At 39.0% G+C, this 16,696-nt stretch overlaps 1 protein-coding gene across 1 annotated transcript; it reads left to right on the top strand.

Annotated features, from left to right (window-relative positions):
• The first annotated feature begins 675 nt into the window (after positions 1-675).
• LOC122556972 lies at positions 676-15,842 on the top strand. The gene is made up of 5 exons (XM_043704206.1): positions 676-3,193; positions 4,026-4,128; positions 11,618-11,732; positions 12,624-12,763; positions 12,917-15,842. The coding sequence occupies exons 1-5, from the start codon at positions 815-817 to the stop codon at positions 15,328-15,330; spliced, it is 5,151 nt and encodes a 1,716-aa protein (XP_043560141.1). The 5' UTR covers positions 676-814; the 3' UTR covers positions 15,331-15,842.
• The last annotated feature ends 854 nt before the right edge of the window (positions 15,843-16,696 follow it).

Raw genomic sequence — 16,696 nt, 5'->3', positions numbered from 1 at the left:
GTAGAAATTTCAAATGTTAGGTGCAGCACACTTATGTATTGGATATACAGTTTCTTGGAGATGGTCAGGGTGGTGATGTTTGCTCCTGGAAAAGGGGTGATAGGTTTACCAGAAATATATTCAAATGACATTCAAAAAGTCTGTGTGCGTGCGTTAAAATAAACTGACTTCGACTGTTAAGCGAGAGAGAACAAATGTTTCCAATTGAGAGATTGTTATTGTCATTCAAAAAAAATGACAGGAACAGCATTTCGGGAATAATGTTGGCCTTTTCAAGTCCTAGGGATATCTGGAATCTTTTAGAATCACTATATTGTATTTAAGGCCTGGCAGTTTTGTAAAGTTGATAACCTAGTACCAATTTAAATTAAATCGTGGAATGACATTATATGGACTAAACATGGCCAATGATTAGTGGCTAGAATGATGTAACTATGAGACAGCTCATGATTCCAATACACCACAGTGTAAATAAAACCGAACCGTAAAATCGTTTTAGTCCAGACATTTTTAATTGTACACTTGTAATGTGACAAGATATCCCAACGGTTTAGCTTTAAGAATGGTTGCAGTTATTGGGGGAAACCCTTCGTGTCGCTGTCTACCAATAAGAATTCGAGACGTTGTGAGAGATCGACCGCCTCCTCCGTTAGACAAACAGAACGAAAGGGATAGTCGGTTTGTGCGTTTCTCGTCTGCAGTCACGGCAATAAAGCTTCCCCGGTGATATCCCTGCGGTTATTAACATCATAAAATAAGATTTTAATACGCAGCTAGCTTTTGTTTCTGTCAGAAGCGACGCATCAATATCACAATGGCGACTCCACTGATTAGCCAGGTTTCCATAATTTTTTCGCTATGCATTTCTGACCTGGTCTCCGAAAAGCTTCGCTACTCGATTCCCGAGGAAATGGAACGTGGAACCTTTGTTGGCAACGTCGCTGACGATCTAGGATTAAAGGTTTGGGAATTATCGAGCCGCAAATTTCTGCTGATTTCTGATTACTCGAAGCAATTCATAGAGGTAAATGTAGAAAATGGTTTCTTGTTTGTTAATGAAAGAATCGACAGAGAACAGCTTTGTAGCAAAACCGCTGCATGTTCTCTCTTTTTCCAAATCACGCTCGATAATCCTTTGGAAGTGTATCCCGTTGAAGTGGAGATACTAGACGTAAATGATAATTCACCCGTCTTTTCCAAAAAGGAATTCGATTTGCAAATCAGTGAATTAAACGCGCTGGGGGCACGTTTCCTTCTCGAGAGCGCGCGTGATCTGGATGTGGGTACAAATACAATCAACACATACCAGATCAGTCCGAACGAGCACTTCGGTATAAAAGTGCAGACAAGAAGAGGTGGCAGTAAAAATGCCGAGCTGGTATTAAAGAGGTCTTTGGACCGTGAACAACAATCAATGTTTACTCTGGTATTGGCGGCTATCGATGGTGGGATTCCGCAGAGATCTGGCACAGCGCGAATCATCATTAATGTCATGGACGCAAATGATAACGCCCCCGTATTCGATCATGAAACCTACAGGACGTCAGCGCTAGAAAACATCGCGAATGGCTCTTTGGTGTTAAGGGTTCATGCTACTGATATAGATGAAGGAACAAACGCGGAGGTAACATATTCTTTCTCACATCACGTTAACCAAAATATTCGCGACTTGTTCAAATTGGACCCTGTGACTGGAGAGATTAGAGTTCAAGGAGTAATAGATTTTGAAGAAACAAATGCATATGAATTTGACATCCTGGCGGTGAATTCCGCTCCACCTGAATTGTCAGCCCATGCAACTGTTGCTATCGATGTCATTGACACTAACGATAATCGCCCTAACTTGCAAGTAACAATACTATCGAGTGCTGTGCAGGAAGATGCTGCTTCGGGGGTTAGTATAGCTCTGATCAGCGTAACGGATCGCGATTCTGGAGAATATGGGGAAGTTCAGTGTCAGATTCCTGACAGTATTCCGTTCAAGATCGAAAAATATCTGAAGGGCAACTACAAATTGATTACCAATGGCTTTCTGGATCATGAGATTACCCCACTGTACAATATCTCCGTTTTAGCCTGGGATGGTGGATTTCCTCCTCTTTCAATTAGTAAATCCATTGTGGTTTCAGTTACTGATGTAAATGACAATGCACCAATATTTACACAATCGTCATACAACGTGTATCTGATGGAAAATAATACTCCCGGTGCTTCTATATTTGCTGTTAGTGCAAATGATGCTGATTTGAATCAGAATGCGGAAATATCTTATTCCATTCTAGACGATCAAAAGCACGAAATACCTTCTTCCGCGTACATCACGATTAATTCCAAAACCGGGAACATTTACGCACTGCGCTCCTTCGACTATGAGCAACAGAAACATTTCCATGTGGCAATTCAAGCTCAGGATGCTGGATCACCTCCACTGAGCAGCACTGCCCTTGTAAAGTTTATTATCCTGGATCAAAATGACAATGCACCCATTATTGTTTCACCTTTAACTTGGAACACATCAGCAACAGTGGAGATCCTGCCCAAAGCAACATATCCAGGGTACCTGGTCACCAAGGTACTTGCGTCTGACAAAGATTCTGGCCAGAACGCAAGGCTTTCCTACCAGTTACTGGAAGCCACTGATACTGGCCTTTTTACTGTGGGACATCTCTCTGGAGAAATCAGAACAACACGAGCATTTAGTGATCAAGATATCAGTACAGAAAGATTGGTCCTCCGTGTGAAGGATAATGGACAGCCAAGTCTTTCCACTACAGTTGCAATCTCCTTTACCGTAACTACCAACGTAACTGAGAAATCGTTTGAACAAACTGATAAGCCCAGACGCCTGGAACATTTTTCTGATATAAACAGCTACCTCATCATTATATTAGGATCAATTTCCTTTTTATTTCTCATGCTCATTGTTTGTTTGCTCGTCCTGAAGTATCGACAAGATAGAAATATTGCTGAAGATTACAGCCCCACAGTTTGTTGTTATCGTCAGGGTAATTCAGATGATGGCTTGAATCGACCAACAGGACGCCATCCTTTGAGTTATAGTGGGGCCGTTCAGACTGAAACTTATCATTACAGTGTGTGTTTGTCACCAGAATCATCGAAGAGTGATTTTCTCTTTTTGAAACCCTGTCATCCTACGTTGCCGTTCAATGAAATGGGTGTTCATGACAACAACGCAACGAACTAATCTTTGCAGACAATTAGATGCTCTGCGTGACAGGTAATACTTGCTGGCGCACAATTACTTAGTCTGTGCTCACTTGTAGGTTAAACGTCCTGCTCACACATTATTTAGTTGGTACTGCAAACATTAATGTACTCCAATTACCCGTACCCTTTGGCCGCTCCAGATGTATTCAATTATATTTATGCTTGTGTAAAAGTTCAAAATTTAGAGCCATATTCTTAACATGAATGTTAAAATTCAATTTTGAATTTGAACTTTTATTATTTATGGTTTGAAACAAAGAATATCTGTATATTCACGCGCATGCAGTTAAATAAGGTAATGAAATCAAGTAATTGTGAGATGTTCTGAATTCCGCCCTGGAGTATTTCAGTAGTCTAAACTCATTTATTTTGAACAGTCCCTATGTATTCCAAAAAACTGAAATTTCACATTAAACGATTAATGTATAAGTTTTGTGTCGAAGCCTGGGTTCAAGTCTGTGAAACAGTGATGGTTACTAGTTGGAAATATTGTTTTTTTATTTTCATACAATTTGCGTTAAATTGTCAGCTGTTGTGCATTTCGCTGTCTTCTCATCCATTAGTTCTTCGAACGTCTGATGGATTTGCTTAGCCACAAATAGCTGCACCCTCACCGAAGATGTTCAAATGTTATAATGTCGAGCCTTTAGCTGGCATTATGAAACATTTCATTATATTGTAAACCTACGAAGAAGGAAAAATCTATTCTTTTCTCCAACATCAAGGGTCGTAAGCAATGTTTAAACATGCTACTTATACAGCTAGAACCCAATAATTCATTATTTCCGTAATATCAGTCCCAGACAATCGCCGTGGTGTTTCCTCAAAATAATGTCCTCGGCTCAGAGATCTTCATTTGCTTCATCAACATATCTCCCCCTTTGATAAAGCCAGAAGTGGGTACGTTTGCTAATGTTTGTGCAAATTTCAGCACATTTTTGAAGTATACCTGGCACCGAAGTGGTCCATGCCCATCTGCAGAAGGACTTGGACAACATCAAGTCTTAATCGGATAAGAAGCAAGCATGGTTACACAACACATACTCCCGTCAGCAACTATTTCCAACAAGAGAATACTTAACCATATAAGCCTAAGTGTCATTGCATCACTGAATAACTCCACAATCAACAACCTGCATTTTAGTATTGATTTGAAACGGAATTAATCAAGCCATAAAGAGACTGGTTTCAAGAACAGATCAGGGCCTATGAATACTGCAGCAAGCAATTCTCCTCATCCTCTCCCCAGAGACCATCCGACATCCACAATGCACAAGTCAGGAACATGATGAAGTACTGTCAACACTGCTGCATAAGTGCAGCTCCAACAATATTCCTAAAGCAGCATAATTGATTCCCACCCTAGTTTCCACCTTCACTCCCCGTTGAGACTATTCTGCCAGCAGGCTTTTCATTCTTTTATGCGACTCGGCCGTCACTGGAAAGTCAACATTTATTGCTCACATCTGATTACGCTTGAGAAGGAGGTTCTAAGCTACGTTTGTCAATTGCTGCAGTAATTTTGATGTAGTTGCCCTGCAATAAATTGGAGAGGACCCTTGTAGCCACCATATTTATGTAACTTGTTCTGTTTTGATTCTGGTTAATGATACGCCCAGTATGTTGGCATTCGGGGCCTAGTGGACTGTAAAGCTGATTACGAGGTTCGGTCTTGCTGAAGGTTGTCAAAAAGGATTTGGATTTAACACTTGGGGCTTAAAGATCAAAGCATATAGGTGGAAAAAAACAAGAACAGAGTATTGCGTTGCATGATCAGCCATTATCATAATTAATGGCAGAAAAATCAGGATAAAATTTCTGATAAGTTATTCCTACTCCTCGTTTCCAACTTTCTGTTGTCATTGTTAGTACAGTGTCGGCCAACATGTCAGTCCACAAATTCTCCACCTCTTATTGTATTTGGGAATGGACTACTTCACTATCTGAGACATTGCGAAGGCACTAATGATTGTGTAATCATCAAAGAGCATTCACAATTCTGATCTTAAGATGGAGGGAAGGTGATTAATGAAGAAGCTGAAGATGGTTGGTTCCAGGACAGCACAGTGAAGAATTACTGAATTGTTGTGCTAGAATTGAGCTACCACAACCGTGCAACAACTACAAGCATGTTCATTTGTAGGTATGACTAAACTCAGCGGGCCGTTTCTCATTGCTCCTCAATAGTTTTAATTCTACGATAATAACTTGATGTCACAATTGTTCAAGTGCAGCCTGGGTGTAAAATGGCATAATTCCCAGTTCAGCTCTGAAATTCAGTGTTTACGTCTACAGAGTGCAGCGCACTAATGAAAAATGCCTTCTTCAACAACACTTTCCACCGCATCATTCCTACGACTCAGAAATGGAAGGAGGGCAGATCCATAGGGCAAGCATCATGAAAAGAATCAACTCGAAGCCAGATAACATCCTAACATGAACTTCATATCCATTTCTTCATTGTCTCTGTGCCACAACACCTGAAATTCCCTTATTCACAACATTGTGGATGTACATCTCCAATGACAGCAGAGTAGCAGCGCAACATGCAGTCTCCTCAGTGTAGGAGCCCAGAGATCCTCTACTCCGTAAAATTACTTGTTTATTTAATGCTTCAATTTATTATGGTACCTTATCTTCTTTTAATGACTTGACACAGGCCCAGCAAACACGTGGCGTTTGGCAGCCTGGAATGGTAGTATAGATATGGCACCTGGCAGACCTGTCATCTGCTTTCGTGGTCACCACGTGAGGTGGTGGTAAACAAGAGGGATAGTGTCAGCCTTGCATGACGGTCTTGTCCCGACATAGATATCTTCTTCCGTGGCTTCCAGGTATTCCAGCAGCTGGCAAGAAGTCCCAGTGTGGAGGTCTGGTCCTAGCATTGAAGTCTTGTCTCGGAATGGCAGGGCTGCGTCGTCCAAACGTGGCGTTCTTGGCCCAGCCAAGTGTGGCAACATTGGCTTGGCTTTCCAGCCTAGGCAAGAACCGTTAATTGAACAGTGATGAACTTTTCTTTTATTCTTGTTTATAACTTCTGACATTAATTTCGGTTGGTGATATGGCAACTTATAAAACTTTTCACTGTAGTCCTTTTTGAAAAATTCCCATGACGATAAATTGTTATTCGATTCGATTCTATATCTACTTCATCAACTGCAACAGTTCAACGATGGATCTGTACACCACTTTCTCAGCGATTGTGTGGGGTAGTAAATCGTGACTTAACCATTAACAGCCACATTCCGTGAATTAATAAATGAAGTCAAAACATGCTCAATGCAATGGAGTTTGATGCGTCTGTGCTCCATGTGCAGTACGTTCAGAAATTCTTCAAAACCACGCAGTGAAATCTTTGCAGAAAAGTTTGGACATTGTTGATTCATGGATGTAGGTTTGCTCGCTGAGCTGGAAGGTTCGTTTCCAGATGTTTTGTCACAACACTAGGTAACATCTTCAGTGAGCTTCTGCGTTCCAGTTGGAATGCCATGCTTCTAGGAATTTTAGTGCCTGTCTCTGTTTGCCTTGTCCTAGGATGGATGTGTTGTCCCAGTCAAAGTGATTTCCTTCCTCATCCATATGTAAGGATACTAGTTAGAGTGGGTCATGTCATTTTGTGACGAGTTGATGTTCGTGCCATCCTGGTGGCAGGTTTTCTGCCTGTTTGTCCATGTAGTGTTTTACAGTTCTTGCAAGGTATTTTTTAAATGAGTAGTGGTTAGCACTGCTGCTTCACAGCGCCAGAGACCCGGGTTCAATTCCCGCCTCAGGCGACTCTCTGTGTGGAGTTTGCACATTCTCCCCGTGTCTGCGTGGGTTTCCTCTGGGTGCTCCGGTTTCCTCCCACAATCCAAAAATGTGCAGGGGTTAGGTGAATTGGCCATGCTAAATTGCCCGTAGTGTTAGGTGAAAGGGTAAATGTAGGAGAATGGGTCTGGGTGGGTTACGCTTCGGCGGGTCGGTGTGGACTTGTTGGGCCGAAGGGCCTGTTTCCACACTGTAAGTAATCTAATCTAATCTAAACATGAGTTTTGCTTGTCGTCTGTACGGGGTCTTTCAAGTTCATTAGCTGCTGTTTTGGTGGGTTTGTGAGCTACCATGATGTCAAGGGGTCTGAGTCGTCTGGTATTCATTTGTGAGATGTCTTTGATGTAGAAGAGATTGGCTAGGGTTTCTGGACGTGTTTTGCCTGCTTGTTTGAGTTTTTTGCTGGGAAGTCGGCGGACTGTGTTCATTGGGTACCCGTTCTTTTTGAATACACTGTATCGGTGATTTTTTTTCTCTCTGCTCTGCATAGTTCTTCTGTGCTGCAGTGTGTGGTGGCTCGTTGAAATGCTTTTCTAATGCAGCTTTGTTTGCGGATGTTGGGATGATTGATTCAGTAGTTCCATATTTAGGCTGTATGCGTTGTTTTCCAGTAGACACTGGTTTGAAGTTCCCCATTAGCTGTTTTATCAGCTGTAGCATCCAGGAATGGCAGTTTGTTGTTGGTTTCATCCTCTGTAGTGAATTTTATGTCAGTAAGCGTATTATTGATGGTCTTGAAAGTTTCATCTAATTTGTTTCATTTAGTGATGATAAAGATGTCATCCACGTCGTGGACCTAATTTTTGGGTTGAATAGTTAGCAGAGCTGTTTGTCTGAGTCTCTGCATTGCTGCCTCAGCTAAGAACCCTGATGTCAATTCATATTGCATTTTATAAACCTGAGCATAACATCTTGGCTGGCATGACCGTTCAGTGCAGAAAGAACACAGAACTGTTGGAAGTGTAGTTTTAGGAAAGATGTTTTAAACTGAATTCCTGCCTACCCTGTCAGGTGTTCGAAAATATTCCTTCAACATTCTTTCAAAGAAAATAGAATATCTGCATTACCTTTCATCCCTCAATATATATGTAATTAAAACAACATAGATTAACTCGGTCTTAACCTCATTCTGTTCCTTAATTACACATTTAGTAAAATTGTATTCCTATCTTGACTTCAATAGCAGATTGCTCACTTTAAAGCTGATTTAGGGATCACAGGGCCATGAAATAGACTGTAGAATTCCAATTCTTCTGTTGTAATAGCGGCTGGTTCCCTGAAATCCCAGTTTTTTAAAAATGAAATTCTTTCCACATAACATTTCTAATTTTTATATTTTGGTGCTTGCTATTGATGGAATGAAGTAATTCATGCCTACATGCCAAGGCATTTCATTTCATAAAGTTGGCAGGCTGCACCACTCTCTTCGCAAATATTTTTGAGAGAGACCAAATGTTTCTTCTATTTCTTTTTCAGACATGTGGGTTATAATTCTTTAAACTTTTAGCAGCCTACCACGAGCTGCCCAGAGCTGGACAGAATCGAAAAAAAATCTGTTGTTGAAAACAAATGAATAAACATAGTAATTGTTTCTGATAAATCCTAATCAGCTCAATACCACTTTTGTTCAATTCCAAAGCCTTTGCTGGGACTCTATGAACAGATAGTCATTAACGAAATAAATGAACACCAAAGGTAATCATATCTGCATTATTACGTGAGCTGCAAGCATAGTGACATCAAGAAAACATGACCCAAAACCTGACGAAAATTGGCCTAGGTATTTGTGTTGGTGAAATAGGTTTTGAACATGGATCACTCTCGCAATACTGAAAACTGAGTTCAATATCTTCAGGCTAATATTCGCCTGAACAGTGCTTGGGTTAATTTTCTAGTGAGCTGCATAACTAGGATGGAAGATGGCTTGAGCTGCGGGAATATTTTGTAGACTAAATCAAGAAGATAAGGCAAAAAAGCAAAGTAGCAATGAGAATAAAGTTGATCAATATGAGTGATAGGCAGCAAATGGGACACAAAACAAATGGAGATTAGGAAAGTCTTAAAGTAACAAATCAAGGTCACAGTATTTGAATGGATTTGGCATATTCCTGGAGAGTTGGAAGCTCAGTATTAATATTACTGGACTCAAATAATTCAAGCAGCCCAGGCTAATATTTTTTGGAACAAAAATAGGAATTACTGGAAAATCTCAGCCAGACTGCAACATCTGTGAAAAGAAAGCAAAGTTAACACTTTGGGGTCCACTGATACATCTTCAGAACGTTCTCTTTTCTAGATAAACTAATTCTTCTTCTTGATTTCTAAAACAGAGGTCATTTTGTCTTCATATATTGATGTCATTCTAATTAACAAAATTACACTTCTATTTCGTCCTGGTTTTCTGCGCTTCTTAAATGTTTTGTTTGTTTTTAATACACAAATACAAATTTTGCCATCTTGTCGCCATCTTGCATTTCTCAAGGAGGGTACTGGATCCGAAATTTTAAGTCTGTTTTCTCTCAACAGACCCTGCAAGACCTGTTGAGTTTCTCCTGCATTTTCTGCTTTTATGTTGGATTTCCAGCATTTGCAGTTCTTTGTTTTGTTCCATTATTTCAGATGTGAGTTTGAAATCCACCATGGCAGATGTGGAAATGCAAATTCAATAAAAGTGCACATCTGGGATGCAAAGCTGTTGTAATCGTGATCATTTCACCATTCTTACTTGTTTTAAATCTCTTTTGGTTCATTTATACATTTCATGGAAGGAAACTTGCCATACACATTTCATCTGCTCTGGCCTCCGTATGACTCCAGACTCTTAACTGTCTGCGAGGAAATTCAAAAAGAGCAATAAATGATGGGCTAACCCATGATTGTTAAGTATTGTGAATGAATAAATGAGTTAATAATAATGATAATAATGATAAACTTTTAACAAAACCGATGCATTGACAGTGCAACAGGAAATAAGTAAGTGTGATCTTAGAACCATCAGACAGATAGAGCTGTGAGATAGGAAAATTAGGACCTGGGTATTCAAGATTACAATACATTTAAGAAGTACAGAAAGATATGTAAGGACTGAAGTGTATTTCTGTTAGTTGGAATGTCACCAATACACTGCAGCGTGATTGTCTCAGTACTTGAAATTAAGATGTCAAATTATTTTTTCTGGAAATGAGAAATAAGAAAGGTTATATGTAACATTTTGCACAGTTTCATAGACCCCCTAGCATTAATAACTCTGTAACTCTGTAACATTTAGTAGGGACTTGCGAGTGAAGCAGGCCAATAAGCATGGAGGAGTTTTGTTTTACTTACAGATTCGATTAATCAGCTTAGCAACAGTAGCCTTGGTGATCAGTTAGTAGAGTTGCGCCGACAGTTCCCCAGGTCTACGCAAAATCGAGGGCCGATGGGCCAGTACTACGCTGCAATGTTCTATGTTCTGTGTTCCAGAGTTTTTCAGACACCTTTCTAAGAGAAACGCCGATAGACCTAAGCAGGCAGCAGGCAATTTTTCGGTTATTGGTATGAACTTGTTAGAAATTAGCAGAAGAGACATTTGAAGACCAATTACAAATGATCACAGGTGCCAGCAGCTAGAAATGCTATATCACCTAGCCCGATACGAAGCTTTCAATGTACAGAAGACATTATATTAATTGGTATCATCATGCAAGTGAGAACGGATGATCACTATATATATTTTTAGTTTGTAAAAACTAATAAAATAACAACATATTCACAACTCTTATCCGTTAAAATAAGTGCTTATTTCATTTTCAGCAATTCTTATTCTGGCTAGGAAGTTCAATGGATTTCTGCTAATATATTTGTACTGAAAACAAAAATCATAATGAAGGTTTAAAATATTAAATTGATCGAAACCGCATATTATCCCAATTGATAAATATTTTTTTGGCAGAAAAAGTATTGTCAGAAGATAAATTTATTGACAGTCGGTTTGTGCATTTCACTTAAGTAAGAAACATGAGTCAAGTATTTCACCTAAATGATGAGTAGGTTGTGCAGCATAAAGATCTGAGGTTAACGAGAGGCATCTGAAAAACACAACTCAATTCACATTATGCAATTATGATTACTAGACAGCAAGCATTTTCATGTCATGGGCTTCTTCCTATCCACCAGAAATCTTCTGACACAAACATAGATTTCAATGGCTTAAGAGGAACTATTCTTATTCATAAATACAGTACAAGATACTGTGGAGTGTTACTGTGTGCATGCTAGAATGTTACTTTGCAAGTTGTCGACAAATTAGCAGTGTGATGCTTGCTTTATATGTTTTTTCTTTAATTAGGTACTCAATAGTTAAAGCGTTACCTCATTATTCTGGAATCATTCTGTTGTTACCCTGGCAAAGAATCAACCTGGTGTCTCCAGCACTACAGCACTATTTCAATATTTGCATTGTGTAAGTCATTAACGATGATAAGATTTACATTCCATGTTTTTGAAACACATCGATGTTTGGCAGGTATATAGTCTACAACGTAGTTTGCCATAATCATAGCTGTTTCACCAGTCCCAATATTGTCAAGTATTCTTTTTCTAGGCAACATTACGGGAAGCCTCATTATATTGGTGCGACAAGACAATTTAATGATAAGTCCAGAAAATACTGAAAATGCTCAGTATCTGTGGCTGCAGAGTCAGAGCGAACGTTCCAGGTAAACACGCTGACATTGAGTGGTAAGTTGAAACAAAACTGGACATTGTTCGAAATATATCAGCTTAAACGTTGCAGAATTAATTGATATCCAATTTAAGTCCAGGTGCAGCTGAATGTGTCACAGTAAGACATTCAAAATAACTACTGATTTGTCCCTTTTGTGGCGCATTGATGGCATCCCTACCCTTAGACTAAGACATCCGGCTTCAAGTCCCACTTGCTCGAGAGGTCTGCAATAATATGTGAAACTGTTTTGTTAGAAAAAAAAGCCTAAATTAAAAAAAAAACACAACTATTTGTGAGGACCTCTTATAGTACAGTTGTAGAATCCCTACCTGTGAACCGGGATGCTCGGGTTCAAGCCCAACATGCTGCAAAGGGATGGACTATCATCTGTCCGCAGGTTGCTTAGAAAAAAATAGGTTAGATAATTAAAAACAATATATAAAGGATTGACTTAACGGCCTCAGCCTAAATGCCAATTACTAAACACACACCCTAAAGATAAGCGAAGTCAAAGTTCAAAGTTTGAACATGAAGTTTGATGATTGAATCTTTCATTTTTTGTCAGTGGGCAGGATCTACCTCCACTTATTTATCTTACATTAACCAAATAAACTGTTTATTAAACGTTCATTTCTCAAAAGAAAACTATATAAACTTATTTATGTCAAAATTAAAATTAAAATGCTCGATCAGCAAAATTTAACGGGTGAAAATGTGGCAACGTAAAACTGGCAATTAATGATATCACAAACGTATTCCAGGAAATGTAATATTTTTTAATGCATGTCATACCTTAAGTTAGACGAACGTGTGATTGCACAATACACACAAATTATTGTACCTGCTTGTTAGATTTTGATTGCACACTTCTAAATGTTTACAGTTTTTGGAAGGAGTGCAGCTTTAAGGTCGTTTGTTGCAGTTATTGGTTGCGACACTTTGCGTCGCTGTCCGCCAATAAGGAGCTGAAACAGCGGTCGAGATCTACCCACCTCCTCTCGCAGGGATTAAAGAAGAAGATTGGTAATGTTCGAAACAGACTGTCGCTCCATTAATGCTGAAAGGGCGTGTTACGACAAGCTTGAATTTCTATCTCGCGCGTTCGTGTTAGAAATTAGATGAGATTGCCCTTTTTATCAGAGGCGACAGAGTGACTATTAGTGATTTAAAAATCAGAAAGAGCAATGGCGAACATATTCGGCATCGGAGCGTCTTTCATTTTTCTGCAAACCGTGTTGGAACTGGTTTTGGGGCAAATTCGCTACTCGATTCCCGAGGAATTGGAATATGGGGCCTTTGTTGGGAATATTGCTGAGGATTTGAGTCTAAACGTTCAGGAATTATCGGCCCGCAAATTTCGTACCGTCTCTGACAGCAGAAAGCAATACATGGAGGTAAATCTGAAAAATGGAATTTTGTTTGTTAATGCAAGAATAGACAGAGAACAGCTCTGCAAAAAAAGCTCTACCTGCTTCCTTTCCTTCCAAATAGTGCTGGAAAATCCTTTGGAAATGCATCGCGTTTCAGTGGAAATACTAGATATAAATGATAACGCACCGCGTTTTTCAAAGGACGAATATGTTTTACAGATTATTGAGGCGATTGCGCCAGGAATGCGATTCCCTCTTGAGAGCGCTCACGACGCGGACGTAGGCAGAAATGCAGTCAGCATTTACCAGATCAGCGTAAACGAGCATTTCAGCCTCAAATTTCAGACCAGAAATGATGCGAGTACAAGTGCCGAATTGCTGCTAGAAAAGCCTTTGGATCGTGAAGAACAGTCAACCTTTGATCTTGTGCTTACTGCCATTGACGGTGGGGTGCCCCAGAGATCCGGTACTACTCGGATTCGAATTTATGTTATGGACGTCAATGACAACGCACCTGTGTTTGATCATGAAACATACAGAGTCAATGTTGAAGAAAACACTCCTAAAGGTACTTTAGTTGTGGAACTCAATGCTGTTGATTTAGATGAAGGCACAAATGCTGAGCTAACATATTCTTTCACAAGTCACGCTTCGCAAAAGGCTCGTGAGGTTTTCAAATTAGACCCGATAACTGGAGAAATCAGAGTTGAAGGAGTTCTAGATTTTGAAGAATTGGCTATATATGAACTTGATGTAGAAACTGTGGATAAAGGTTCCTATCCAATGCTCGGACGTGCCAAAGTTATCGTCGAATTAATTGATACGAATGACAATGCCCCCGAGATTGAGGTGACGTCATTATCCAGTACAGTATCAGAAGATGCTCTACCAGGGACCAGAATAGCTACAATCAATGTCAGGGATGCTGACTCCAGTGAAAACGGACAAACTCAATGTGATGTTGACATGGATGTACCATTTCAATTGCAGATGACTATGAGCAACAATTATAAATTGGTCACTAGTCGTACTTTGGATCGGGAAACAACACCAGTGTACAATATATCAATTTTGGCTCGTGACAGAGGATCTCCGCCTCTAGTTACAAAGAAGCTTCTAATTGTATCAGTTTCTGATGTAAACGACAACGCTCCAAGGTTTACACAATCCTCATATAACGTGTTTGTAATGGAAAACAATAATCCTGGTGCTTCTATATTTGCCGTCACTGCTTCGGATGCAGATTTGGATCAAAATGGGGAAGTGTCTTATCTTATCTTGAAAAAGCAAATAAAAGGTGGATCTCCCGCACCTTATATTACAATTAACTCAAAGAGTGGAAATATTAATGCTCTACTGTCATTCGACTATGAAAAGTTGAAAAACTTTGAGTTCAAAGTTCAAGCTCGCGACGCTGGAAATCCCCCATTGAGCAGTACTGCCATTGTGAATGTTATTATTCTGGACCAAAATGACAATGCTCCTATTATTGTTTCGCCTTCAGCGTGGAATAATTCATCAGCTGTGAAGATTCTGAGCCAATCGCTATATCCGGGGAATTTGCTCACCAAAGTAATCGCAACCGATGCGGATTCAGGACAGAACATGCGGCTTTCCTTCAAAATTATTGAAGCCACGGATCCCAGTCTCCTCAGTATCGGCCTGTTCACTGGAGAAATAAAAGCAGTCCGAGGTTATAAGCAATACGACTCCACCATGCAAAGAGTAGTGATCCTGGTGAAGGATAATGGACAGCCCAGTCTCTCCAGCACGGCGACAGTCTACTTTTCAATCATGCCCAATGGTACAGATAAACTCTCTGTGTATAGTCACCAACCCAGAAATCGTGAACAATTTTCGGATCTGAATGTTTATTTGATCATCATATTTGGTTCCACATCCTTTATGTTCCTTGTAATCATAATTTTCCTAGTGGTACTGAAGTGTAAACAAGCCAGAAGTTCAAATTACTACGATTCTACAAATTATTGTTGCTGCAGCCAGAGGGAGTCGAATGCTGCTTTTAATCGAAGAGCTATTCCGAAAGAAATGAACAGTTATCCTCGTGGTCCTCTGACTGTCCCCATTCCTGAAGGAAATCAGTACACTCTCTGTTTATCTCCAGAATCATCCAAAAGTGATTTCTTATTCTTGAAGCCTTGCGAGATAACGTTACCTCTTAATGATATCAATGTTCATGGAAGCAGTGTAGGAAAATAATAATTTTCTCCTGGAAATGATTGATAACATTTTACTGTTGAGTGGAATTTATCTATTGTCCATTAGTTTTAAATGCACCTATGCACATAAACAACATTCATAAATGTACAAATATTAATCATCATATCTGTTTGTTTGATACGGATGCTTTGAATGGCTTTAGTGGAGCATGTTGTATAAATGCTAGAGCAAATAACTCTCTGCCAAACTGTTGCAATTTTTATCTTGTCAAAGTTACTAAATATTTGGAATCAACATTCTTCCAGTAACTAGAAATATAGGCAATGATGGGTCTAAAATATTTCTGGTCATTTTGATCCCTTAAAATCATAGATTTTAGATAAGAATATGTGAAGTACTTAGGCATTTTAAAATAAGTATTTTTGCGTAATATTCTCAGATTGTATTCCTTGATACGTACATTGATTTTGAAAATCATAAAGTGAACATAAAACAAAGATCAAATGGACGTAATTTCATTTCTCATTTCGACTATTATGTAAAGTTCTGGTCATTTTGTTAAATCAACGTTTAAAACAAGGCATTTCCCGGGCAGGCCACCATAGAACATGAGGATATTTTTAATCTATAATGAGTGTTTTGTTTTCATCCAAAACTCTTAAGTATAAAATTCTTTTTGCAGACATTGTGAAATAAAGCATTTTAAAATACTCCAATAACACGTCAGCTTAAAAAAAAAGTGCCATGGCTTTACAATATTGGATTAGCAGGTTGTAATCAATCATAAACATTAATGCAGAAAATCTATTCGAGGACAGCAATAGATTTCAAATTAATGCACCAAAACCTAATTCAAAATCATATATTTCCAATGATAAACATACCCAAATAAATCAGTTTCATCACAGGCTCCAACCCGAGTCTATAATTATCCTGAACATTGACAACTCAACTATAAAATTTGTAACGCTCAGTCCTGTTTGCAATCAAATTTATTGTGACTTAGGTCATTGTGCTTGGTATTTTGGAGATACAGCTATTCACATTTACGTTTTAATTTTTTTTCTCATTGTCAGTAAATCTGGCTATTAGCATGAATTATGTTCCTACTGCTAATTTAGATAGAAGAGAAGCAATGGAACAATGGAAAATAATATTTGATTGAGGTCTTTACAACTTTGTAATGCACACTCATACAGCACCTAAGATAGAAATTTGGGCACGATAGTGAGAAGGCAAATTGTAACATTTTAAAGTTGTAACTCAAAAGAAGACATAGAAACTGATAAATGTTTGAATAATGGAGGCATGCACGAATACATGATAGAAATGTTGAGGCATAAATGTTATCTTAAGGTGCGTAAGAAAAAGAAATACGTCACAACTTATAAAATATATTACTCTT

The sequence above is a fragment of the Chiloscyllium plagiosum genome, chromosome 14 (assembly GCF_004010195.1).
Source record: "Chiloscyllium plagiosum isolate BGI_BamShark_2017 chromosome 14, ASM401019v2, whole genome shotgun sequence".
In the NCBI taxonomy this organism is placed as follows: Eukaryota; Metazoa; Chordata; class Chondrichthyes; order Orectolobiformes; family Hemiscylliidae; genus Chiloscyllium; species Chiloscyllium plagiosum.
Note: the sequence above shows the minus strand (reverse complement) of the source record. Positions and strands in the feature narration are given on the sequence as shown.

What these genes read in the sequence shown, in the direction of transcription:
- LOC122556972 (XM_043704206.1), top strand. Translation starts at nt 815, where the DNA reads ATGGCGACTCCACTGATTAGCCAGGTTTCCATAATTTTTTCGCTATGC. An exon ending in TTTGATAAAGCCAGAAGTGG is followed by an intron (nt 4,129 to 11,617) that starts GTACGTTTGCTA and finishes TTCTTTTTCTAG; the next exon opens with GCAACATTACGGGAAGCCTC. An exon ending in AGTCAGAGCGAACGTTCCAG is followed by an intron (nt 11,733 to 12,623) that starts GTAAACACGCTG and finishes AAATGTTTACAG; the next exon opens with TTTTTGGAAGGAGTGCAGCT.